The 27,453-nt window shown below is 40.0% G+C and overlaps 1 protein-coding gene across 1 annotated transcript in view; it reads left to right on the plus strand.

Annotated features, from left to right (window-relative positions):
• Window positions 1-3,273: 3,273 nt before the first annotated feature.
• LOC118580266 (alpha-2-macroglobulin-like) overlaps window positions 3,274-27,453 on the plus strand; it is a 40,557-nt gene continuing 16,377 nt past the window's right edge. Inside the window, exons 1-22 of the mRNA XM_036181938.1 lie at window positions 3,274-3,359; window positions 5,356-5,539; window positions 6,395-6,551; window positions 6,712-6,764; window positions 8,127-8,147; window positions 8,409-8,577; window positions 9,063-9,147; window positions 10,819-10,939; window positions 11,593-11,707; window positions 11,853-11,962; window positions 13,971-14,132; window positions 15,303-15,530; window positions 15,974-16,037; window positions 17,216-17,358; window positions 17,962-18,111; window positions 18,965-19,132; window positions 19,537-19,615; window positions 20,859-20,985; window positions 23,667-23,895; window positions 24,603-24,729; window positions 25,206-25,327; window positions 25,817-25,868. Of these exons, the coding sequence (XP_036037831.1) occupies window positions 3,274-3,359; window positions 5,356-5,539; window positions 6,395-6,551; window positions 6,712-6,764; window positions 8,127-8,147; window positions 8,409-8,577; window positions 9,063-9,147; window positions 10,819-10,939; window positions 11,593-11,707; window positions 11,853-11,962; window positions 13,971-14,132; window positions 15,303-15,530; window positions 15,974-16,037; window positions 17,216-17,358; window positions 17,962-18,111; window positions 18,965-19,132; window positions 19,537-19,615; window positions 20,859-20,985; window positions 23,667-23,895; window positions 24,603-24,729; window positions 25,206-25,327; window positions 25,817-25,868 (2,752 nt within the window). The remainder of the gene's footprint in view (window positions 3,360-5,355; window positions 5,540-6,394; window positions 6,552-6,711; window positions 6,765-8,126; window positions 8,148-8,408; window positions 8,578-9,062; window positions 9,148-10,818; window positions 10,940-11,592; window positions 11,708-11,852; window positions 11,963-13,970; window positions 14,133-15,302; window positions 15,531-15,973; window positions 16,038-17,215; window positions 17,359-17,961; window positions 18,112-18,964; window positions 19,133-19,536; window positions 19,616-20,858; window positions 20,986-23,666; window positions 23,896-24,602; window positions 24,730-25,205; window positions 25,328-25,816; window positions 25,869-27,453) is intronic.

A 27,453-nucleotide genomic window follows, 5' to 3' on the forward strand; every position in this document is an offset into this window, starting at 1 on the left:
TTTTAATTAGTATTTCCACTCAGGCACACAGTGTGTACAGATCAATTCCAACCTTCCATTTGTCTTTTTCAGGCTTTAGTAATTATAGTTCTACTTCCAGTTGACTTCTATTGTCTTTTTGTGTTTGTTTCACTTAACATGGTATTCTGGAGTTCCATCATGGATTGCAAAGGACAGTATCTCATTACAGTTTATAATTGAATACTGCCCCATGGTGATATACATCTATAGCACATCTGTTCCATGTGAGATGATTCCTTCTGTACACAAGTGTTAAGTTCTTGTCCGAGGCTGTGACAGAAATATCCTGACAAAAGCAACTTAGAGGAGAAAGCTCATTCTGGCTTGAGCATTAGAGGTGCAACATGGAGGAATACTCAAAGCAGCAGGACCGTGAAGCAGTTGGACACATCACACCTGCAGTCAAAGCCACCTGGGAGTGTGAACTAAGCATGCAGACCGGTGTTCAGTCTACTTTCTCCATTTTTGCACTGTCCAAGGTATTTTGCCACCCACAGAGGTGGGGCTTTCAACCTCAGCCAAGGTAACCAAGGTAAGAGGGGATGTCCAGAGGCCCATCTCCTAGGCCATTCTGGATTCTGCCAAGCTGACAGTTCACTCTAGCTATCACATCACAGTTCAACCCCCTCTCCCCGCCTTACATTGGCTGCTCCCACTCAGCATTTACAGAAGAAATACTTTATTTAAATGTGTTTCAGACTCCCTGCTCTTTAGGAAACCTCCTTTTATTCTGCTTCCCTAGCAGACATACACTGTCATTTTCTCCCTTTTAGCTCAACTGTAAAATTCTCTCCTGTTTATCATGTTCCCTTGGGCCTGTATGAATCTTCTGCCCCCCACAAACATGGAGACAGATGGATCTCAATGCTCTCATTCCCAATCTAGATGAATAGTTGTCATTCTATAGTTTAATTTCACAGTGACATTGGACACAAACAGTCAGAAACTCGACAGTGGTGACCTCACAATTAATGATGAGGGATCAAGTAAACTTTACTAACTTTTGTCCATCTCAGGAAATCATCCCTAGAAATGCTTGTTTCTAGAATGTTAAAAAAAATAACTAAAATTTGGTTACAGTTTGTATCAATGTGTAAGTCCTTTATATTTTTAGTTTTGAATGCTATTGTTATGGATGCTTTGGCATCAATTCATAATTCTTGGAACTCAGACACCCCTCACCCTCCTGAGATTACTCTGTCCTGACTTTGGCTCTATTTGCCTCTGCCTATCACTTAGACAAGTGTTCCTTGAGCCCTTGTCTTGGGTTTTTGATTTTTTTTGTCAGTATCTTCTGAGTATTGACATTCATTCTTACAGCCTGCACAAGGGACCTCAGGTATCCAGGCAGCTTAACTTCAGCATACAATAAGAAATCGTGCATATTTTAAAGATGCTGTCCACAAAGAAACAATATAACCCCAGGTATGCATTATGACCCAGGACATCAATAGTTAAGGATAGAGGTGATTCACATATAAGTAATGACACATAGTTAGGATTCAGACCAAAAATAGAATACTTGGATATCTCACCAGAACTTCCTAAAACTACGTGTTCCTTCAGCTCAGCCCTCTGTCATTGCCTCTATTCCTGCCTGTCTGTTCTTTGTGTTACTTGGTTAAGGCAGCATAATTCACTCATTGACTAGCTAGGAAATTAAAACAAACAAGGTTTCGTTCCCTGTAACCTTATCTCTCAAATAGGCTGTCACTCGGCAACCTCTTTCCAATTCCATCGTGAATGCCCTGGTATAGAACCCACACCACTTACTCCACTCACCCACTCACTCCGCCATCTTCTGGATTATTTCCTTGTCACCCTTCCATATTTCAGTAAGACTGATCTTCTCAAGGAACAAATCTGAACTTTAATATTGCCAAAGTTCTTCTTTGATTTAAAGCCAACTATCTTTCCCACCCTTCTAGCCAATCAGGCATTTCTTTCAGGACAAATACATCTCATTTTATTAAGCGCAACATTACTGCTCTCATCTCCATGTGGATGTCATTCTAAAGCTTAGAACGCCCCTCCCCCACTCCCCTCCCCTGGCTTAACCACCACTCACACTTCACAGCTTACTTTCAGATGTTCACTTCCTCCCAAATTGTTTCCAGGAGCCCACATCTGGACTTTGTGCCTCTAGTATCTTCCCTCAAGGAGTCTTCAGCTTCTCTAACGATAATGGTTGACTACTTCATTTGTCTCACTTGTAAAATTGTCCTATCCTCTGCTCCATAAGAATGTTAGAATTTTTGTTCATTCTTGCTTCTACTTATCTGACATTCTATCGCTAGGTTCTAGTCAGGGGGGATCAATAATGGTTAGAAATAACCAAGGAGCTCCAAGAATGAGTGGGTGGATGCATGAATCAATAAAATTGTCTGTAGGACGTGGAGATTAGAGGGGGGGGTGCTGGACAAAATTGTTGGATGGCAAAGACAATTTGGATCTTTGTTAGGCACAGTAGATGGGGGTTATTTGAAACTTGTTACTTTTCACTGCCTTAAAGTAGAGATATGTGTGTGTAAAGGCTAAGGTCAATGTTATTTTATATTGAGACTTAGAAATTCACTGTTTAGCCTAGACTGGCTGGCCAGCAAGCCCAGGATACTCCTGTCTACTGTCTTCTGGCACTTGGATCACAGCTAAGCATTAGGAAACTTAAAAAAGTCATTTCTCCTGGCTCTGATGCTTCGTTTGCAACCTAGTATATAGTATTTCTAATGTCAAAACCTACTTACTAGGTTGGCTCAAAATCTTTTCTACAGGAGGCTGCTGAACGTGGGCCTCGCAGGTCTTATGTGGCCCAGAACTTGCTGGCACACTCCTTTGGAGTGAAGTATTCAAGCCTCCCTGCTTAAGCTGCAGCCTCCTTGCCAACTGTCCAATCCAGGCAGGAGCGCAGAGCATCAATAAAAGACACTGTGGGAGGCTGCTGGGGTGGAGAAGCCGATTATCCGCTTTATTGTAAAAACCAGAAAAAGTGAGCAGTAACTGGGAAGTGGTTAATCCTTGAGGAATTCTGGCTAGCCGGCCAGACATTAACCTTGGCAGTAATCAGGCCATCAATGACCCTTTCAGAGAATGTTCAAAGACCTCAGCTTTGTTTTGAGAACTTGTGTGGGTGGAATCCACGGTTTGCACAAAGAAGAGCAGAAAGCCCAGCTGCTCCGCACCACGTTCAAGACCAAATCTGCTGCGGCGGGGAGCAGGGTGGAAGGCAGCCGGGGCTCCGGTCCTTTCTGCAGCATGGGGAAGTACAGGCTTCCACACCCAAGCCTGGCGGTGCTGCTGCTGCTGCTGCTGCTCATAGACACCTCCACACCACAAACTCCGTGAGTTCCACAGAACATGAGAAGCTTGAATTTAGGGTCCTCTGCGTATCCGTTCCTCTTCTATAAAACCATCTTCTTTCTCGCCTCCAAGGTTCCTTCCAGCTCTGAGATTTCACGAATCCCCCCCCATTCATTCTTCCCCTTCGCTCATTAATCACTCATTCACAGCTTTAATAATGTCTCTTGAGGTCTCTGGATTGTGGAATATCAAACCCACTGCTGTGACGCACCACCTTCCTGAATGCTCCTGTTAAAAGTCTTCAGAACCCGGAGATAGTGTGGCTCTGTTGACGCTTTGCCCTTCCTGCAGCCTCCTTTACAATCCTCACCCCGTTTGATGAAGACACACCTCTCCCTAGCAATGGTTCCCAATGTTGACATTGATGCTGAGAAAGTAAAGGACTTTAGTGACCAAACAGGACTTTTGTGTAGATCAGCTAGTGATGAAGTCTGTGTTTCAAAGAAACAAGAAGAAAACCAAGGAGAGTAGACAGACAGACAGACCGATAGACAGACAGCTAGGACAATATTTGGGAGCATTGGCTCTGAGTAATCCCGGCAGGTCATTCAAGAGACTGTGCAAGAAACGGTGACAAAGACATAATTATTATCTACATTTACTTGTGGGGTGGCCGCTTTGCTTAATGCTTATATTTACACAAAAGAAAAATGTTATTTGTTTTCGTGAGGGATATCCAACCACGGATCATCAATGTTTACTGAGGGGTAGGGAGGTGTGTGTGTGTGTGTGTGCGGGTGTGTGTGTGTGTGTGTGTGTGTGTGTGTGTGTGTGTGTGACACTATTCTAAATAAAGATGAGCCTTGAAAGTATTTTAATTTTCAACCTAATATATATGAATCATGATTTTTATTTTTTGCTAAGTTGTGTATTATAACTTCTGAAAATAATTCAATCATAAGAAAACACTGATGCAAAGTTATGGTTACACATTTAAAAGAAGAGTTACTGTTATATTTACATACCCATGGGTTGGGTATATTAAACATGCAGGGTGGGTAACCCACAGGTATATAAATTTCATGTATAAGTATGTATGTTTATATACCTGTTAATAAAAAATTAAGAGTTGTTCATGAGCTATTTTGAAGCATAAGAAAATCATGGTATAAACTTCTAGGTAGTTAGCAGTACAGAAATTAGAATTTTTGACCATTACAAAAAGAACGTTTACATTTTATTATTTACTTACTTATTTTGGAAGCAGGGTCTTGCTATGTTGGCCTGGCAGGCTTTGTGGTAATCCTGCCTCAGTTTCCCAAGTCATATAGCACCGTATCTCTCAATATATATTTTTAAGTAGGTGATAGTACTTATAAGATTTAAGATTTTTTTTTTGGCTTTTTGAGACAGGGTTTCCCTGTGTAGCTTTGAGCCTTTCCTGGATCTCACTCTGTAGACCAGGCTGGCCTCGAACTCACAGAGATCCACCTGCCTCTGCCTCCCGAGTACTGGGATTAAAGGTGTGCGCCACAACCACCCGGCAAGATTTAAGATTCTATGGAGAAGTTGAAACCTACTTAAGAGAAATTAAGCCTTATTTTAGAATGTTAAAAGAGTATATTTGATTATTTAAAAATGTAATAAAAAAGAAGTTAACTTAAGAGTGTGTAAGAGGTGCATGGCATTTGAAAAACAGTCTTGAGAGTCGCTGTTTGAAACTGGAGTGTCTTTAGCTGTGTGTCATGGTACTGAGAAACTGTCTGTCCTGCTTCTGAGTTACCAGAGGACGGACTATGTTTGAATGGAGCTTTTCTCTACATTTAGAAAGGCAAATACACATGATGCAAACATACAGGGTATGTTGGGTAACCCTCAAAGACTTTGTTATCCAATCGCCACAACAGAGACTGCCTGTCTTCTCTCGCTGTATAATTAAGGATGATGGATGATAATTGGTAGAACTGTGATGGGACATAGTGATTTTGATAGCAACAACTCCTTCACTCTTCTCTAACTATATTCCTTTATCCCCAGAATCTACATGGTGTTGGTTCCTTCCTTGCTCCACACAGGCACCCCTGAGAAGGGCTGCCTTCTCCTCAGCTATCTAAACGAGACTGTGTCTGTGAGTGCTTTCATGGAGTCTGTCCAGGGAAATCAGAGCCTCTTCACTGACCTCGTGGTTGACAGGGACTTATTCCAGTGTGTCACCTTTACTGTGAGTGAGGCCACTTGGCTTATGTACACTTGACTCAGAGAGTAGGGATCCAGGGTTACCAAGATGAAGCCTTGCCAAACTGGGTGGAGACAGTGGGGCTGGCAGGGGCGGGGTGTTCAATAAAGAATTCAAAGGCTGCAACCAAGTACAGAGATTCAGTATCACCTCATCTGTTTCACCTATTAATTATAGGCGTATTAAAAATAAATTCAATGATCAAAGAAAAATTCTATTAGCCTAAAAACAAACAAACAAACAAACAAACAAACAAACAAAAAACCCAACAGCGTGCAGTAGAGAAGGGGAAACTGTGACTTTTACTTAGAGTTAAAATTATGTTTTAAAGTTTATAAAGCAAACTAGGTCAAGGTTAATCATAAGCCACCTCCTGTGCTTCATACTATTCTAAGAGAAAAACTGTAGAAACCACTCTGGGCATGTTTCCAAAATCTCTTCAGAGCTGGATACAAGGAGGAATACTTGTAATCTAGTCCTAAAAAAATTTTCTTTTTCCATAGTGTTAAGACCCTGAAGACTTGTTTCTACAATGTCCTATTAGTGTATAAGTACTTGGTCAAACATAGTGTGTAATTGAGTCCAGACTTCCCTGTATTTTGCATACAAATCAAGATGAGATTCCCAGTCACAAATTTTCTTATTAGTGTATTTTCTCTACCTTATGCTAGGGGGTCTTCCCATTTGTAAAATGTCAGAATTCCTGCATACGCCAACTTCCAGGATGAGAACGAAGGGGTGAAATTCATCAAAAAGGTTGAGATCTCCAAGAGATGTAGAACAGGGAGAGGAGGAGGCTGGAGAGATTCACTCCATTTCAGACTCTCTTACATATTTCAGATCCCACAGTCTTTGTCCAATGAGGTGATGTTCCTCACTGTCCAAGTAAAAGGACCAACTCAGGAATTCAGGAAGCGGAACACAGTGCTGACTAAGAATAAAGAGAGTCTGATCTTTGTCCAGACTGACAAACCCGTCTACAAACCAGAGCAGACAGGTATGGTGAGGTCCACCGTCAGGACAGCATCAAAAAGGAAACTCTTTTCCCTCTGCCTGTTCCTCACAGTCCCTGTGACCTTGGTTCCGTAACAGTTTCGTTGCCTCCCCCCACCCCCATAGGACTGGTCCGTGGCTCATCAAAAATATTTCTATTTCAGTGAAATTTCGTGTTGTCTCATTGGATAACCATTTTCACCCCCTTAATGAATTGGTAAGTCTCCTAATATTTACATAAATCATTGTTGTTTGTATGAACTGGCTAGGATTCTGCTTGGCTTATTGAGGAAGGAAGTGTTGAATAGCACTACCAGTGATTTCTCACATTGCAAGACTAAAGGGTCTTCATTTAAAACACTATCCCAGGTCAAACAGTAGGGGACATGTTCTGTCATGACTGGCACTCAGTTGCTTGTCATTTAATTAAACTTACTCTTTAGTTCCTAAATAGGAAGAGTAAGAAAATAAACAATGGACAGCTGTCCAAAGATCTAAGTTCAAATATTTCTTAGATATTTAAATCTTTTTTCAAACACACTGAAATTTCCACTATGAAAGAAGTTGGGAGTATTAGATTTATTCCTTTGTGAGGATTCACACCTCTTTCTACCACAATGTGAGCATCAGATCAACTCTCCATTCTCAGTTGAGTTTTCTACTACATCTTCCCATCTTTAAAAGAATCAATTCTCTTTTAACTCCAAAGGCAAAAGGAGATGCCATGACCCTGGCTTTTCTGTATCTCACATCTATATGTACTTCACACAAAATCATGTTGGCTCAGAAAAAATACTATTTCTTACTACCTGAATTGATACAACTTGGCCAACATCTGTAAATAAGACCATTGCAGTAACCTTGATATTTGTCTCTCAGCTTCTGCTTTCACTCTACCAAAAATCAAATACAATATCTACCACTCTGTCAGGTTAATATGTATGTGCAATATATATGTGAGAGGCATATGTGTATATATCCATATATATATACACACACACATATCAAACCCTACATATGATGTCATCGTGTGTGTGTGTGTGTGTGTGTGTGTGTGTGTGTGTGTGTGTGTGTGTGTTTTGTTTTTCTATCCATCCTTTTAGAATGAGGACAGACATACTGTTCTTTTCTATTCTTCTATGTTCTCAGCATCTAGAATGGCACACAGCATATAAGTAGATATGTAATAAATATCCCTTTCCTAGTCTTATTATATCCTACCCTTTCTCATTCTTAGAAGCACCTAGTGATGTATATTAATAATTGGGTTCAAGAATAGTTACTTCCAGCACCACATATTTATTTTTCAGTAAAGTTGCATAGCAAGGAAATGTTTTTAACTAGGATGCTGCAAGCTTTTAGATAATATTAGTAAACCCTATTCCTAATAATAGCACATTACCCATGGCTACTAAGTTCTTAATATCACCTATTAGTTGCTTGAAGTGAATTAATTAAAACTTGGGTAAAATTTAATTTGGTACTATATATATATATATATATACACAGATATATATGTGTGTGTGTTGAGTTATTCCACATATTTGAGAACCTTATACAATTCTTTCTTTTCTTTCAGATTCCTCTACTGTACATTCAGGTAAGCAATGCAAATAGTCCACAGAAGAAAAGCAGTTATTTCAGGGGAAACCTTCTTTCTGGACTTCTTACAATAATATGCCAGAGACTTTGGGAAAGGGAGAAGCTCCCAGCCAATCCAGGAATGGACGACTGGAACTCGTCTGCCCTCTGAGCCCTTCTCATTTACCCTCTTTATGGATAACATGGAAGCTTTCACAGATTTCTTTCATAATCTCGGATGTTCTTTGCACTTTTATGAATTATGGTTAATTTATTACAGGACCCCAATGGAAATCGCATTGAACAATGGCAGAGTTTCAAGTTAGAGCATGGCCTCAGACAGTTGTCCTTCCCCCTCTCCTCAGAGCCTCCTGAGGGCTCCTACAAGGTGGTGATATGGACAGAAACAGGCAGGACTGTAGAGCACTCCTTCTCCGTGGAGGAATTCGGTATGAATCATGGAAAATCATGGAATGATGTCCTTCATAGCTGAGACCACTAGAGCACATAGTTTGAGTTTGTTCAGATTCCTTTTGTTTCTTGTGGATGGTTTTGGGCTTGGAGTAGAATCAATTATGTTTAAGTCCAATGGGGCATCAGTGCTTTGTGAATAAAATTTCATTTAGTGTAGCTGTTTGTAGCAATACTGAATGACCAAAATAAAATATTGCTTCAGTAGTGAGAGGGGTAGGGGAGAAGGGAAGGGAAGGACGTGGAGAGAGAGACAGAGAGACTCTTTAAGGTCACAGTGAACTGTCATAGTGCCTTCATCAAAATCTGTATTTGAGAATGAAGTAGGTGTGGATAAATTGGAGAATGGAGTTGCCTTTACAAAATCCCAGAATATTGTTAGGGAATTGTTGCAAAGAACTAGAACATAGTCAAGCCTTCAGATCTGAAGAGCAACCCTAACCTCCTTCATTGCGGTCCACAGTGCTTCCCAGGTTTGAAGTAAAAGTGACAGTGCCAAAGACAATCACCATCATGGACGAAGAGATCCACGTGTTGGTGTGCGGCACGTGAGTTGATGGGAAGAGCAGCAGCACTCTTGGAAGCAGAGTCACTGCTTGAGACACTGGGCCTGCTTTCCCCAGGAGCAGGGGCAGCATGGGGACTTCAAGTACCTTGGGAGTGTTCCCAGCTGTAGGCCATTCTTCTCCTGTTCCCTTCTTGTGTTTCCTTCTTGCTTTCTTTTATATATCTATCAACATTTCTATAACTGTCGTGATGCGGGGACCATTTATAGAGAGGCCACACAGCTGGGAATGACTCTACAAGGGAGAAAGCTGAACACATGCGCGCGCACACACACACACACACTCTCGCACATGCAAGTGTGCTGAAGGACCCTGGCTTTCCTGTAGCCATAAGTGATACCGATACACTTAGGAGGGAGATAAGGCACACTTCTAAAGGGATTTCAGTCCATAACAGATCACTTATTTGACCTTGTCAACAGTGGGTAAGCATAGTAGATTCAGAATCAAAGTCATACATAACACACCAGGCTGTTTTAGGCTGTCACCTCCCATTCTCTACTGCTGTTTTCATTGAGATATTGGACATGTTCTTTCTGGACAGTCCCTTTGAACCGGAAATGTCTGAAGGGTCTTAAGCCCCCAAGAGACCTGTAGTGGCACTAATAGAAAGCAGAAAGACTAGTGCTGCCCTGAGGTTATACATGTGGCACACATGTTATCAGCTCCTTTGGAGTCATGGCCTCCAAGTTCCCTGGAACTCCTGACCAAAGCTCTTGCAAACAGAGGCAGGGGATACTTCAAATTTCCAAATAGGACAGGAAACAAATACCCTTGAAAACAAAATAATCACATGTGACATTAATGTCACAACCCGATTCATTTTATAAAAAGCATATACATAGAGATTTATACCGAGGACACATTTTGATAGTTTGGATTCTTAAGTCGTTTTGAGAATGTTTGTAGTTTCTATTAAGTTTATTTTGTTCATGCTGGTATTACTTTTCTCTTAAGAATGTAAAATAATGCATCCTCTCTCATGTGTGGATCCTAGCTTGTAATGCTCATATGAGCGCATATAAGTAGGGCGTGAATGTGGGTATACACCTTGAGACCAAGAGAAGGGAAAAGAAGAGAAAGAGAACACCTGTGGCCTGAAAGTAGAGAAGAGAGAGGAAGGGAATTGACAAGAAGAATTGGGGAAGAATAAAAAAAATTGCTGTTTGAAAATGTCATAATGAAACCTAATACTGTGTGTGTCCCAATTTAAAAAATTGTAAATGAAACAATCTAGTCAGCCTTTGTAACAAAAACACCTTTTAAAAGATTGACTATACTGGAATTTTAAAGTTAAAAACGGAGTACAGTGCTATATGCCTATAATCTCAACACAATGGAAGCTCAGGCAAGAGAATGGTGAGTTCAAGGTTACCCTAGGCTATAAAACTGTCTCAAAATAAATTAACTTATAATAAAGAATCAAGATAAAAAACTGATAAAAGAAGAAGTGAAGTGAACTTCAGCACCTGGCGTGGAGGTTTTCGGAGTCACAGTGAGTTTGTCGGCTTCCAGTGTGTAATGAGTAACCTCAGCACAGGGCGGAAAGAAACACTGAGAACAGATGTGCTGTAGGTGAAGGAGACTTGCAGAAGAAAGCAACAGGGAAGCCCAGTGCTTGCTTTGAGTCATTTGGCAACATTCTCCTTGCAGATACACCTATGGGAAACCTGTTCCAGGACACGTGACTGTGAACATTTGCAGAAAGTACAGTCATCCTTCTAACTGCTTTGGTCCAGAGTCTGTGGCTTTCTGTGAGACATTCAGTCATCAGGTAGGCTCAGATCTGTGCCTTCTGGGAGCTAACAATAAACACATTGCTTGTTAATGGCAACACGGTGCTAAGCCAGGGAGAAATTCTATAATATCTTTAAGAAACTTAAAAGAAAATCCCTGGTCTTTTGCTATTGCCCAATGTACTTGTTCCAGAAGAACAAGTCAAGCCGTCCAAAGCCCTTCCCAGGTATCTTCTGTAAAAGAAGGAGACACGCCACACATCTTTTAAATCACCTTGACCCCGAAGAGTGTCAGTTCTGTTTTCTTTCCTAGAAACAAGAACCTATTGCAATGCCTCATCTAGATGCCAGGGAGATGAGATTACCAGCTGTCTGCCATGGGAGCGGACCCAGCACTCGGAGAAGTGTTAGTTCTGTTGTAGTAAGATTACCCAAACCATTAGCATATCTCTCAGTTATTCTTTCCAGGGAATGTCAGGCAGTGAGGAGTTATATCTGTCAATTATGCACAAGATATTGTTGTGAAATTACCAATAACTAGTCTCTGAACGGTGTATAATGTGTCTTAATATGATATAAAATGCCTAGATTATTTTATCATTTCCCCCTAAATTCTTCCAGATTAACCAACTACTGATCTATCCAGTGTAATACGCATTATGTTTTCAAGTTTTATTTTTTCCCTTATTAGCTAAATGATGATGGCTGCTTCTCACAGCTAGTGGAAACCAAGGCTTTCCAGCTAAAGAGGAAAGAGTATGAGATGCAGCTTGAAGTGAATGCCAAGATCCAAGAACATGGAACAGGTTGTGTGTTGCATGGTTGTGGGGGAAGAAAATGACATTGATTTCTTGCTTGGGCCAAATTATGAACTGTAAGGAAAGAGGTAATGATATAAGAAATTCACAGATATTGGCCTTCAACGAAAGAACCTTTCCCCTTCTGTTTCAGATGTGGAAGGAACTGGAAAAGGGTTCACTAAAATCACAAGAATCTTAACCAACCTGTCATTTGTGAATGTGGACCCACATTTCAGACCAGGAATCCCATTTATTGGACAGGTTGAGTATTTTTCAATCCATCAAGCCATGTGCTATCAGAATTCACATCATGGGTACAATGTCTGCTAAAATTGTACCTTGTTAGTGCTGTCAATCAATGTAGCCAAAAGGAAAAACTATAACCACATGTCTATTATATAACCAAAGGTTATGATTTACAAAAATAGATGCTTTTGTCTTAAAGTTGTATATGAAGTCTCTAAAATTATCCTAAAGGATTATTAAGTTGATAAGTTTTTTAAAAATCATTTTTAGAACAGCATTGCTTGAAATCAGTAAGTCTTTTCACCAGCAGATTTTTACTACATTATCCCTTAATCCCATCAAAATTCATAATGACAAGTCACATTATCCTTCTAACATCGACTCTGTGTGGAAATGGATATACAGGTTGCTTTTCCCTTGTGCCTAGGGTTTTTCATAAATATTATATTAGCCTTAGCTTTCTGTAAGAACAAATATGTATTTTAAATAGTCCTAAATATAGAGATAAAGCACTGTTTGAGGTTTCTAGCCTCTCATAATGACCTTTCTTGCAGACCTGTGACAACTTTCTATTATGATTTTTCTATTGTACGTAGATGTGTAAATGATCTTTGTGACTCTTGAAGTCTGAGGTGACAGTTATGTCCAGCTCAGTGTGTAACTACTGTGTATTGTGTTTTTTTAATGAAAAGGTTGTTTCGCTGTGGAGGCTGTAAAAGACAGGACTGGACTTAAATGAAACAGAGTACATTGTGAAAGGTTCCGTTATATTATGGCGGCAGAACATGTTCAAAAACTGTAGCCATTTTCTAAAATCAAAATGTAGTCCATTTATTTTTTTTCAGATGTATATTACAGTGTTTCTAATTTAATGCTGGGAAATTACTTTACTATCTGTCATAAGACTCTCTTAGCAGGAGACCAAAGAGCAAAGTTATATGCCCATTCTTGTGCTTGCACATGAAGCTGACATTTTCTTGATAAACCTAGATTTCATTGATAGTTAGGAATACTGATACATGTCAGCCTGTTTTGGTTTCTGCTACCAAATATATGGGACAAGTGATATGCCAATTATCTTGACCTTATCATTATACATTGTTTGCATATGTATTGAAATTTCATATTGGACTTTATAAATATGTACTATGTGTTAATTAAAAATAAAAGCATTTCAAAAAATTTCAAAGTAGGGCTAGAGAGACAGCTCAACCATTAAAGGTGAAGCTCACAACAGAAAATTATTTTCAAAGTAACTTACAGTAAAAAAGTCACCAACTTTATAATATGGATTGGTTTTTTATCTATCTATCTATCTATCTATCTATCTATCTATCTATCTATCTATCAACCATCTATCTATCATCTATCTACCATCTATCATTTATCTGTCTGTCTGTCTATCATCTGTTCATTTATTTATTTATTTTGCCAAGTTCAGTATTAACAACAGTTAGGCTTTAAAACCTGATTCAATGCTAAGTGTGTCTTACATTTGTCATGTGGGAAGCACATCATCAAGTCTGCCTGTTTTCTAGAAGATTGACCATCTAGGACAAAAAGCAGGTGCATAGATATAAATCAACTGGAGAAGCATATGGGACCTATATTAGAATTCTTTGCTTGTATACATAATGACACCCCATAACATTAAGCCATAGGGCGTTATCTTGTCTACCACAAGATTAGTGTCTGAGGCTCAAATAATAGTTTGATAACTAAGCTATTTTTTTAAACCACTATATAGCTCTTGTCTTCTATAACTCTCTGTGAGTTATGTAGCACAGTCTTTGCAAATGAGCCACAATGCATCTGCTAAGTCACTCCTGTTTATTCTTGTTGCTTTGTGTCTCCTCACATTCAGTACTTATCTTCCTAAGGTTGATTACTGACCACTAGTTTACATTAGTTGTATGTTTATTTAGCATCCTTTTACGACCCTGTAGCCCCTTGATGATATCCACAATGCCTGGGACTGTGAGTATGCAATACACAGGGACAGACATTTGCTTTTAACCTTCAGGTGCTTTTGGCGGATGGGAAAGGCATCCCTATCCCACATGAAATGATCTTTATTGAAGCAGATGAAGCGAACCATCACTCCAATGCTACCACTGGGGAGAATGGCCTGGGGCGGTTCTCTATCACCACCGATGACATCATAGGCACCTCCCTCACTGTCAGGGTGAGTGTGGAAAGAGGTTGATAAAGACATGCACAAGTCTTGAAAACAAATCTGCAACCTAAAGAGATGAAATCTCCAAATTGTGTTTAGTCCAATGTCCTATGGAGAGAAAACAGCCCTAAAACTTAAGAGACAATTGAAGGTCAACTTTTAATAGTTTTAATAAGAAAGTAATGTTGTGACTAAATATGGATGCTCTATTTTGTCAGGTGGTGCATACACTGTGGAAAATACCGTGCCATTTTCTCAAAAATAAAATAAAAATAAAAAGAACTAGAGTTTCTGTAAGATTTTGCAGTCTTACTATTATGTACATTATTGTTCACCCTACTGCCCAGCTGCATGAACCTAGAGAATGATAATGTAATGTATATTTCAAAATACTAGAAAAAGTATTTTAATGTTTTTTATCATAAAAAATAATAAAGTTTTTTCCCCATTGTGTAGCCCTGGCTCTCCTGGAACTCTCTGTGGAGACCAGACTGATCTTAAACTCACAGAGATCTCTTGCCTCTGTCTCCCAAGTGCTGGGATTAAAAGTGTGCACCACCACCACCCAGGTTTTTTTTTTTTTTTTTAAACATTTTTTAATGTTTATGTTAACAAATAAGATACTTAATCTGATTTAAATATTATGAAATTCAGAACTACAGAATGCGTTCATCACATACCTAAGACAGGCCTGGAAGGGATATCAGCTAATTCTCTAACTCAGCTCTAGCCAGTGGTTTTTGCAGTTGTTTTCTCAAATTTATAAGGTTACACCATTTCATTTATTCATAAAACCCAGTTGGAACTAATTGCCAAAGATGAGACTCCTTAGTGATGTAGTTACTGGCATTTCTTTTCCCTGGTAAGGCTTTGTAGCTCCAGTGTTAGTCTGCATGGCAAAGGAGCAAAGAGACCTTTAAACCAACTAGTCAGCAAGACATACAGCTCATATTATTCTCTTCTGATATATAAGTATCAAACTCAGGTTGTTCTGGGATGGAAAGTCACAGCCATGCCTATATTTAAGACAGATGAAATAAAGGCCTTTCTTAATTCACTGTAGAGGAAAAGACTTCTAGCTACTAGTTAAGGAAGGTTAGTAAACTTACAGAGTGTTGTGAGGACAATGGTTCCCAACATAGAACCTTGTGAAGTAACATTGTTTTTCTAATTCCTTAGGCCAAATACAAGGATAACCATGTCTGTTATGGATTCAGATGGTTGACAGGAGAGAATGTGGAGGCACAGCACACTGCCAACGCCGTTTTCTCGCCAAGCAAAAGCTTTGTGCACCTGGAATCCATACCTGGTAAACTGCCCTGTGACCAAACACAGCGGGTCCAGGCACATTATATTCTCAATGGAGAGGCTGTGCTGGAGATGAAGGAGCTGGTCTTCTATTACCTGGTGAGTAGGGAGCTTACTGCATTGTTACCTACAGATAAAGCTCTCTGGGGACAAGGGCTTATGACACTGTGGACATCATTGCTTTGACCTCCTTTGAAAGCTTCTTATTCTTATGTATGCATGTATCTGTGACTGTATGCCATGTGTGTGAGTGCCTGTGGAGGCCAGAAAAGAACATCTGATCCCCTACAGCTAGAGTTTCAGGTGGTGATGAGCTACCTAACTTGGGTGCTGGGAACCAAAGTTGGGTTTTTTAGAAGAGCAACACTGCTCTTAACTGATGAGCCACCATTCCAGCTCCTAACTTCTTACTCTTGTTTCTTTCTAAAGTCTGGCTTCTCCTGGGGCTATTTATTTCCAGCAGGGGCTCAATAAGGCAAGCATGTAGAGCGGAAGCTAGGATAAGATCTCTGTTGGAAATTTTTAAATTTCCTGTTTTTCAGATAATGGCAAGGGGAGGCGTTATCCGATCGGGGACTCACACACTGCCTGTGGAGCGGGGAGACAGTGAGTATGGCATTATCTCCACAGTTCTGCTCCATACTGACCACCTAGCCTCGTTAACTGTCAGGGATACTTCCAACGGGTCTCTTTTCCATCTAGTCACAATAGAGAGGAAGCCAGGGAGGAATGCAATTTCCTTTTTTGTCATTCTTTATCATATAGTTTTTTTTCCCCCCAGTACATTTTGCTTAGGTTACTTAAGCTGTTGATAGGGTCATGAGTATACCACAGTTATTTCAAAATTTCTAGCCAGAAATATTTGTGGACTCTTTTTTTTTTTTCAATGTAAAGGACATTTTAAGAGTTGTATAAATGGAGATGGGGAAAATTTAAGTGCTTTCTATTTACCAGGTTTTGCACTTCTCTCTCTCTCTCTCTCTCTCTCTCTCTCTCTCTCTCTCTCTCTCTCTCTCTCTCTCGTGTGTGTGTGTGTGTGTGTGTGTGTGTGTGTGTGTGTGTGTGTGTGTGTTTCTCCCCTGAACTTAGTAATGATTTACAAAAGTTCAGTTGGGCATTTCTACCATGGAATGGGACTCTGCTCATGAATAATAAACATCTGAAGGTTCCCCTGTTCTGAGGTCTGAACACTGACTTGTTAGAAAACTGAATGAGCACCTCTTTATCTCTTGGTGCCAAAATGGAGACACCACAGTGGACTCAAGACCATTTAATGCAGGCACTACAGTGTCTGTAGGCATCAAAGTTGCCTTCTGAAAGAAAGTAGACTTCCTCTTCAGGAGAAAAGGACACCACCCCATATTTCACATAGGGAAAGAGAACATAAGCATAAATATAGTATGTTAAACTCTTAGCATCAGGTCACATGACTTCCTTTCTCTCCTAACACGAGGAATCAAGAAGGAATGAAGGTGAAGTCAATACCTCCACTCCCTTAGGTAGCATTTGAGGTTAGTGTCAGCCAGCTAAATCTGAAAAGTGATGAGAAAAAACATACATGATTGATGGAGGAGAGAGGATTCTGTGTATTGCCTTCTCTAGTCCCAGGGTACTCTACAAGGTAGTCATGCGTTTGTTATGTGTACTGTTCATTGTGTCCACTAAGAGTAGCAGTGATTGGCCAGGCCAGGGGCCCAGACTAGCTCTGTGTAATAAAGGAACTTTCATCTTCACTCTGAATGTGTCTAACACATGGTTGCTGCCTCTCCTTCTTTCCTCTTCAGCAAAAGGCCATTTCTCCATATTCTTGCCGGTGGAGACAGACCTGGCTCCTGTAACTCGATTGCTCCTTTTTATCATTCTGCCTGATGGAGAAATAGTTGCAGATACTGTCAAATATGAGATTGGAAACTGTCTGGGCAACAAGGTGTTTGCTTTATGTAATAAAATTTCAACATTTATAACTAGCAGTCCCTGTTATTAGCTGTTCTTTTATACGTGTGTGGATTGAAGGATTAAGTGAATGTCCCAGCAGTGCTCTGTGAGGTCACAGCAGAGTCACATTAAAAAAAATCATGTTATTGCCTCCTTTTCAAAATTCTTTGTGTAATATTAACTCAACACATATCCCAGCTCTTTCAATGTCCTCATCCTGTAATGGAATATTAGCAAGCAAGCAAGCAAGTTTACGGTCACGTGAAACCTAAACAAAAATGCTTTTGTTAGAACTTTTTACGGTCCACAAATCCAGAGTTAATGAGCACTCACTGTATATTAGAGATACGAGACTGATATTTCATAACTGCCTTTTAGAAGTATCTTTAGAGACCATTACAATGGTCTAACTAATCTTGAGAATCAAAGCAAATTCCAAGGTGGGAAAGAGCCTTGCTCACATAGCATAACAGCAGCCACTGTGAAAGCAACCAACATTGTTACATGCTGGAGGTGGGGAACACCTGGGAAATGTAGGTGACACATGGTGGAATACAGAAATGGATTTTTCTGACCTTTCTTTCCTATATGCCAGGTGAATTTGATCTTCAGTAAAAGTAAAGGTCTTCCGGCCTCTCATGCTCTCCTTAGTGTCACAGCTTTTCCTCATTCCCTCTGTGCTCTGCGAGCTGTGGACCAAAGTGTGCTGCTCATGAAGCCTGAGGCTGAGCTCTCTGCATCCTTGGTAAGTGCTGGCATCTATTTGTGAGCTATGGGATGTCAGATATTTGTGTCTTGTAGAATTTACATTTTTATAATTGAAATGGACAATATATGTTTGGGAGGAAAACAAAGCAAGGGAGGAAAATTTTGGGGGCAGGGCTGAGGAGGAGTCACTTGTGAGGATCGCCACACACTTCCCGTCTAGTCTTTCCAGGCCATGGTCTCCTTCCCTTGCATGCACATCTGGCATCTGTCAGCACTTCATGTCTGTTTTACTTCTCTCCCCTTAATGGATGGAAAGCCCTGTGTCCAGATTTTCAGAGATCAGCCCTTAAGGACTGAATGATGAACCTGGAGCATTTTGTCTCTGTGGATAAAACCTTAGAAAGTATTGTTCCCTCCTACATGGATGGTGTCTGCAGTCCTCATTCTGCCTGAGACCCGTGCCCTTCATTCTATGCAGAGACTCAGTTGCTAACTATGAAGTGACGACAGAAATATCATTTCATTCCTCCCCACAATGTTGTGTCACCTACAGCACAGTCCAGTTTCTCAGTCATTAACGCTTCATCTCCTTTTAATATTGAGTATAGTGTTGGCTGTTGAATGGTATAAACAAGTATGATGACCCTCGATTAATTAAATGGGAAACATATTAGTTTTATTTTTCTGAAACAGTTAAACATCTTCCAAATTAAAACATGTTGTGATATAAATATCGCATGTAAAATTATTTCTGTTGAGTGAGAAAATGCTCCATATCTCATTGCTCGAGGGAAGGTTGGTGTTGCTGTTCTTGGGTTTGGTTTGGTTAGGTTTGGTTTTTTAAGAAAATGCCACAGACAAGTTAGCCGTATGTGCTTGCATTTCCGCAGGTTTATGATCTGCTACCAGTGAAAGACCTCACTGGCTTCCCTGAGGGTGCAGATCTGGAGGAAGTAGACAGCAAAGACTGTATTAGGCAAAACAACATGTACATTAATGGCATCCTGTATTCCCCAGTACAGAATACAAATGAAGAGGATATATATGATTTCCTAAAGGTAAACTCCTTACCTTAAGGACAGGTCTGAGGGTTCTTCAAGTATCCTGTATGGAGAAGTTATTTGTTTCAATGTCTTCTTGTCATGGTTGAAAATAACAGAATAAAAGAATCAGGTGACTTCGCTGAGGTCGCCAGGAGGAGCAGATCTGCCAAACGCAGTGGAATAAGGACCAGGGGATTTAATGATTAATGACATTTTCTTTTTATTGAAATTCATTGCTTTGTGATATTTATAAGTGTCATGTATAGAATTATTACTGTCAGGTGGATTTAAGGGACAAAATGACATTAACACCACGGGCATGCCAATGTTCCTGCTTCAGATGCAAACACGGAAGTTTAATTCAGACGAAAGGAGGTGTATATGGCTATGTACTGATCAGCTGATCATCTCCTTTGTAGGACATGGGGTTGAAGGTATTCACCAACTCAGATATCCATAAACATAAGATCTGTGAGCAGCCTGAAGACATCACAAAAGGTTAGTACTGAAAATACCGAACTAAATAAGATAAAATTTTAAAGACAAAATGTGATTAAAATTAACAAAAGATTTCATTCAGATATATCTAGGCCATTGCATAATGTTCATAACAATATAAGCTCAAATCTGACAGGGTCACCTCCCCACCAAGTGCAGAACATGGAAGGCAGATTGTCAACAGAGGTCTAAGAGAAGTGTAGATTCAATCCAGGCTCAAAGTAAAGAAAGGATGGACCCTGAGGAGTCAGGAAATCAGCCACCAAGAACCTGTCTTTGCCAACAGAGATGAGGGGGCTGAAGGAAAAGGGACAGTTCCCAGGAGTTTAACTATGAAGCCAGTGTTAGAAATACCCACAAAGCAGGGCTAATTCTCTCAGTCAAGCAAAGATGTTCTTCAACGGCTCTAAATTATCAGTGAAGACTCTTCACTGTTTTAGGTGATGTAAGCTGTTTCTTTGCTTAATCACAGTAGGCAGCATGGATTTAGTATTATATTACTAACTAGTGATTGGCTGTGTTAAGTATAAAGAAAAGGAAAAGTCTAGGAAAACATTCAGTGAGAATCCATTTTTCTTTGTGACATTTACTACAGAGAATCAGATATTTTTATTTATAAATTATAGAATCCTTTATTATTAAGATTTATAGGATATTTATATATTTATCATCTGCCTGTGTATCTACTGTCTGTCAATATGTCCATCTGTGTATTTTCCTGAAGGGAGTGGCTGTCACACGTTCATAGTATGGGTGAGCTGACAGACCTTCTGATTCACTATGGAGTACAGAGCTTTTCCATATTTGATGCCTCTATTGCTCTAAACCGTTTCTCAAAACTGCTACCATATTTTTTCTTTGCTCCCACAGATGGACATGCCAATGGCAACTTGGGCTTCTGCCCTCCTCCCCACCCAACGCTCTAGGTCTCTTCATTTGGCAGAATGGGTAGTAGCTTCCTGGGATTCCACAAGACCTTCTCTTTTGCATACAATCCAAAGCTTTCTGCCACACTTCTTCCATTCTGTGCTTGGGATTTTCTTCCCCTGGTTCAGTTTGTTCTAATGCCTCAGAATTCAGCTGAAATGGCACTTCCTCCAAGAAGCTCTCCTGGTTGCCCCTATGTCCTTTCCTGGCTCCCACCTCACGTTCCCAATCTTTCTGTGGCAGCACTTGGGTAACACAACATTTCATGAACTCAGTCTTTGTATTTATAGTCCCTGTCTTCTCTCTCCTACCATAGTACCAACTGCATATCAACTCTTGGGCCACAGTCCTGTGGAGGATATTCTAGAGGCTTTTGAGTATCCCCAGGAGACTATACGAAAATACTTCCCTGAGACATGGATCTGGGACTTGGTGGTTGTGGAGTAAGTAACTTTTTTTCTATAAGATGCAGAAATATAGATCTATCAAAGTTTTTAAACTGTAGTGAGTTTTCCCTTTTTAATGTATATATTTAGGATTGCCTGGCATGCTCTTTCACTTTTCACTGTGAAGCATTACTAAGGTTGAATAATGTAGAAGATTGCTAGGTTAAATTGATTTCTAAGTATTTATTCCATCATAAATGGGATTGCCATTTTTATTTCTTTTTCAGATAGCTTGTTACTGGTATAGAAATGCAAACATGCTTTCATATATTGATTTTGTATCTAACAGCACCACCGAGTTTTTATTAGTTCTAAAGGTTTTTTTAAATGAAATTTTGAGGTTTTCTTCATTTGGGATCAGACAATGTGTAAATAGAGATTATCTTCATCATTTCCAACTTGGATACTCTTGACGTCTCTTTCCCCTTATATTTCCCCTTAATTATTCTCGACAGTACTCAGTGGAACAAGAATGGCATCCTTATCTTGTGCTGGATCCTACAGGCAAAGCTTTCAGATTTTCTTCACTGGTTATAATGTTAGGGGGCTTTCCTCATCAGTCTGTATGATACAGAGAAAATTTCCTTCTATACTTACTTTATTGAGAGTTCATATCATGAAAGGATGTTGACTTTTTGTTCTGTACCTATTAAGATAATCATACGGGTTTTACTTTCTATTCAGCTAATGTGGTGTGTTGCTCTGATTGCACTGTCTTGCATTCAGTTGTCACTACATCATCTTTTTAATGTCCTGTTGGGCTCAGTTAGCTATTATTCTATTAAGGATTGTGGTTCTTGGTTTATTTAAAATATTGTCTTATAGACTGATTTTCTTGTGGGCTTCTCATCTGACTTTGATATCTGAGTGAGGTTGGTCTCTACTTCTATTTTTGGATGTCTTTGAAAGGCTGATGTTAATTCTTTGTAAGTTAGGGCAATTGATTAATGAAGTGATCTAGTCAGAAAAGATACACAAAATGATTTTTTGCCTTTTAGAGTTGTTGAGACTTGTTTTTTGACCCAGTATGTGATCTACCCTGGAGAGTACCCACTATATGCTTGGGGAGACTTCATAATCTATTATTTTCCCTGAAAGTTTTATATACATCTGCTTGGTTGATTGTTTTTCAAGTTTATTATTTCTTCATGGGATTTATCTGCATATTATGGTTGAACATGGGGTACTGGGATCACCCAATATTTAAGAAGCACTTCACCAGACAACCAAGCCAGAGATTCTAGTGTTTCTCAGATCCTTGTGCTTTTTTTGCACCACCCTATTTGCCATTGTGGTTACCAGGAACTTAGAAATTACCAAGATCAGTCAGTACCTTGAGATAGGTGAGATGGAAATTGATCCACTGATTCAGGGTCAAAACCATTTGTACATTAAGTGTTTGTTCCGATCCCCCCATTCCTCTTGGAGAGTCCAGGAGCTGGGTTCACACTGTGCAAAGCCAAGGAGAAGGTCTGTGACAGTGGCTCCACTCCTGTCACACTGCATATATTTCTGTTCATCCTTTCAGCCCCTATCCCCAGGGGCCAAACATCTTATCCTTTTGCTTCCAGAGGCAGGCAGCTGTTGGGACACTTTGACCCTTCTCTGGGGCCTTTCAGCAGAAAGAGCAGTAGGAAAGGCCCATGCAGCTGTTCAGGTTCCCAGGGGACTATGAGTTCACTGGAGGCCTGGTCCTCTGGGGGAAAACAGTGTCACTGAGTGTGCGGTCAAACTTATTCCAGGACAAAACTAAGAGCTGAATGCCTGTTGCTTGTTCTCTTTAGGCTGAGCCCTGGGAGAAAGGCACTGGTCACAAATACACATCCGTTGCACGTTTTCTCTTTGTTCTCTGTGATGTCAGAGATCTTGAGAATGCAAGCACCATTCATTCCCCCAGATGCGTGATTTAGGAGGCAGAGCAGACCCTTGGACAGAACTACCAAAGTTGAGATAGTTGATGCATCCACAAATTCCTTCTAGGAGAAGCCAGAAACGAATTTTGTCACTGAAGCAAAAACCTGGGGCAGAAGAGTAGGAAGTGCCCACCTTTCTGTTCAGGTTCTTAGCAGTCTTCTGAGGGACCCCTCCTCTCTAAACTGGGCCAATGAGGAGTCCAGCTCCCAGAGGACAATGAGGCTAAGTGAATCTATTCTCAGAGAACTAAGAACTATATCTTTTAAGTTTAGAAGCAATACTTTTTGGAAAATTTTAATTATAAGATTCTAGAAAATGAGCATATGGACCAAATGCAAGCAAGTACCATACATATTAAAAATAATCTGCTCCTTTATTGATAAGCAGGTGTAAGTTAAGCTTAGAATAATTCTGGCCAAACAAACACAGTAGTAGCAGAAGTAAAAGCTATAGACCCACCCTAGTGGGATCAGATTTTGTAACATAAATTGAGAAAAGTATCAATTACATGCAGAGTTTATAACTATGTTTTTCTATAAGAGATTAGCTCCATTATCAGGAGACAATTCTCAAATGGACATAACTGAAAATGGAAGAAAATCTCACCATTTCCCCGCTGAAAGTCTTGGCTTTGCTCTTCAATCACTGATATTTCTATTGAGTGCATTTATATTATGACCATGAAATCATTTATAGGTCTCCCCTCCTAAAAGGGCATTTATTTAGCTGCTCACTTTCTTTACTTCATACGCCACTCTCTGCAGCTCAACTGGAATGGCTGAAATAGAAATGACAGTCCCTGACTCCATCACTACGTGGAAGGCCGGGGCCTTCTGCTTGTCCAGTGAGGCTGGATTGGGCCTGTCTCCCGTAACCCAATTCCAAGCCTTCCAGCCCTTTTTCTTGGAGCTCACGATGCCCTACTCTGTGATCCGTGGAGAATCCTTCAAGCTCAAGGCCACCGTGCTGAACTGCCTCCAAACGTGCATCCAGGTAGAGATTTATCTCCTCAATTGAGCACAAGCAGATTAAAAGAAAGTCACATTCTTAGAAATACCAAAAAGTAAGACAATAAAATAAATAAATAAACCCACCCCTTGTCTACACATATGGTCAACAGAGGAAGAAACTATCATACATATATTCCTATGTTATAAAAGTGGATATCTCTAAGAATCAATCTACAAAGAGAAGTAAGTGTCTGACATTAATCATAATCCTTTAAAGTTAGGCTGTTTGTAGAATAGAAGAATTTCTTACACAAGCAAGCATCACCTTACCCCGTCTCATGTTTGTAGATCCAGCTCCTACATTCTTATATGTTTCATTTTTCTTAGTGCATTCATTATACATAGCTTCCTTTAAAGTGTTGTTTGTGTACATATTACCTCTGTGAAAACTCTAACTACTTACAGATTTTTATGTAATGACTAAGCCAGGCAATAGTCATGCTTCCGAGTCCTAGAAAGAGCACTCACCCAGGCAACATTCCTTCATTGTTTGTTTTTCTGGCTCCACTGCTTAAAAGAACAAGCAGTCTTCCACATGCTGAGGTTTATCTGTGAGGGGCTAATAAATATACTATAGCACTTCGTCTTTGTCTCAATGATGTGAGGCAACACAGAATCTAACCATCTCCAAGCATGCTTCAGTTTAAACTTGGTCTCCTACCTTTAATCTTGCTTCTTGTGTGTTTCCAGGTGGCTGTGCAACTAGAGGCCTCTCCTGATTTCTTAACTGCGCCACTGCAGAAGGCAGGAGAGCCTCACTGCATCTGTGTGAATGAGCGTCACACTGTCTCCTGGATAGTAACCCCGAAGTCTTTAGGTGAGCAGCAGGGTCCCACAAGATCAGCAGTCAGCCAGAGCAGTGCTCCTTTCCCGAAGACAAAGCCCCCAGGCAGGAGGACTGGTTTTTGTTTTGTTTTGTGACTTTCATTCCTGAATGCTAAGCCCTGGTGGGGTTTACTGGTGCACACCTGCAGTTCAGCACTTCGAAGCCTGAGACAGGGTCAAACATCAGCTCAAGCCCAGTCTTGCCCACGTAATGGAGCCCCTCACAAATTAAATAAAACAATAACCACTGTGAAAAGGAGTCTTTTCTTGTCAGACAAGGGTACAAGGGACCCTCTCTTCCTCACCTCCCCTTCTAGTGCCATTGACCTCTAGTGGATGTTGCTTGCATTTCTGCTCCTGTGTTTTTACTGATCTAAAGCAAATATTTTAAGTTCTGAGTTTGGAAGTGTGGAGGAAGGGGAAATGTACTCATTTCTACTTGGCTTTTTTTTTTTCTTCTTCTTCTAGGAAATGTGAATTTCACTGTGAGTGCAGAGGCACTCAATTCTCAGGAGCGATGTGGGAGTGTAGTACCAGTGGTCCCTGAACATGGAAAGAAAGACACAGTCATCAAATCCCTGTTGGTTGAAGTACGTAAACCTGCCTACTTTGAGAGGACACAGTGAGTCACAGAAGAGTGAAATCAGCTAGGGCTCTAACTCTTTTTAGAGTTTCATTTCTTCAACTCTTCAGTTTCTTTATCCAGGGTTGAATAGTGCACAGTCCATAATAAAGTTCATAATAACATAAACATGTAGGTACTGTAATAATAATATATATGTTTCACAATGTTTTTATCTCTCTATTCATCACCCATCCATCTTTCCATCTATCCATCTATCTATCTATCTATCTACCTATCATCCTTTTCTGTCTCTTTAATTAATTTCATTAATCTTTGCTCATTTTCCATTCTAACAATCCATCTTTTTTATAGATCTATAATGAATAGAATTTATTTATATAGTGCATCAAATCTTTCTCTTCACTACGAGGGACTCTGTGGTCCCCGAATCAAAAACACACATCCAGAAGGTGTTGATGCATTTCATCTTAACTTTTCTTTCTTTTTCCTAAAGCCTGAAGGTCTAGAAAATGAAGTGACATTCAACAACATGCACTGTTCGGAGGGTAAGCCTCAGCTATTATAGTTAAATGCACTTGGACTAAGACTTGTATAACATTGAAATTCAAAGATTGTTTTCACGTTCTCTGTGGGATGAAACCTGAAGGGTCATCAATGCATGTAACAAGTGAGTTAGAATGTTGTTCCTAAAGAGTTGGTGCATGCCTGTAATCAATCCTAAACTTGGCATTCCAAGACAGGGGAATCAAAACAAACAAAAAACAATCAAACACCCATCACAACGAGAGAATTCTTCCTAAAAGACAAGGAGCTAATTTCTCTTGTGTTCAGACTGTTATCTGGTTCTCTTGGCACCAACTTTTGAAGAGACTCTCCTTTCCACACTGTATTCTTTACTCTTCTTTGAAATTGTCTATGCATATGTGGCCTTGTTTCTAATGTCTCTATACTTTTACAGTGGCCTCTCTATGTATATTTTAATGTAAATATTGTGATTTTAATTATGTCAGTTTTTTTTTTTTTTTCCCGAGACAGGGTTTCTCTGTGTAGCTTTGTGCCTTTCCTGGAACTCGCTTTGTAGACCAGGCTGGCCTCAAACTCATAGAGATCCGCCTGCCTCTGCCTCTCGAGTGAGTGCTAGGATTAAAGGCTTGTGCCACCACCACCACGCTAAAGATTTATTTATTTATCATGTATACAGTGTTTGCCTGCATGTATGCCTGCAGGCCAGAAGAGGGCACCAGATCTCATTACAGATGGTTGTGAGCCACCATGTGGGTGCTGGGAATTGAACTCAGGTCCTCTGGAAGAGCAGCGAGTGCTCTTACCTGTTGAGCCATCTCTCCAGCCCCGAGTTGCCTCAATTTCTATAAAAAATGATTATGAAATTTCAAAAGAGTTGTATTAAATGTTTAGATTGATTTTTTAATCTCTTGCCTTAGTTAAATTTATTCCTACACATTTTCCCCAAAGCAACTATAAATGAGATTGTTATTTAGATTTCTTTTGGATCTTGAGATAAATTTTTACTTTGTGTGTATGGGTGTTTTGCCTGCATGTGTGTATGTGTACCACGTGCATGTGTGGTGCTCATGAAGGCAAGAAGAGGGCATTGGATCCCCACAGACTGGAGTTAGAGATAGTTGTGAGCCACCATGAGGGTGCTAGGAATCAAACCCAGGTCGTCTGAAAGAACAGCCAGTGCTCTTAACCACTGAGCCATCTCTCCAGCCCCTATTTCAGTTTTTTCTTCAGATCATTCATTGTTAGCATAGTAATACTGCTGATTTTTTTATTCATTTACTACTTGTGAAGTCATTGCTTTACAGTGGAGGTTTCTGTAATCATCGCAACTGAGTGATGATTTTACTTCTTCTTTTATGCTTTGGATAATTTTCGTTCTTTTCTTGTCCAATTGCTCTTGGAAATTCCAGCACTATAATTAGAAGTGAAAAAAGTAAGATGTCCTATCTTGTTCCAGATTATAGAGGAAAGATTTCCAATTTTCCTCTGTTGAGTAAGTGTTGCCTTTGTTGGGTTAAGGTATGTTCCTCTATACCTAATTTGGTGAGTGCTTTTATCAGGAAAGTATTTTGAATTTTGTTCAATTGTTTTTCTCCATGTAATGAA

Source organism: Onychomys torridus, chromosome 3 (assembly GCF_903995425.1).
Source record: "Onychomys torridus chromosome 3, mOncTor1.1, whole genome shotgun sequence".
Lineage (NCBI taxonomy): Eukaryota > Metazoa > Chordata > Mammalia > Rodentia > Cricetidae > Onychomys > Onychomys torridus.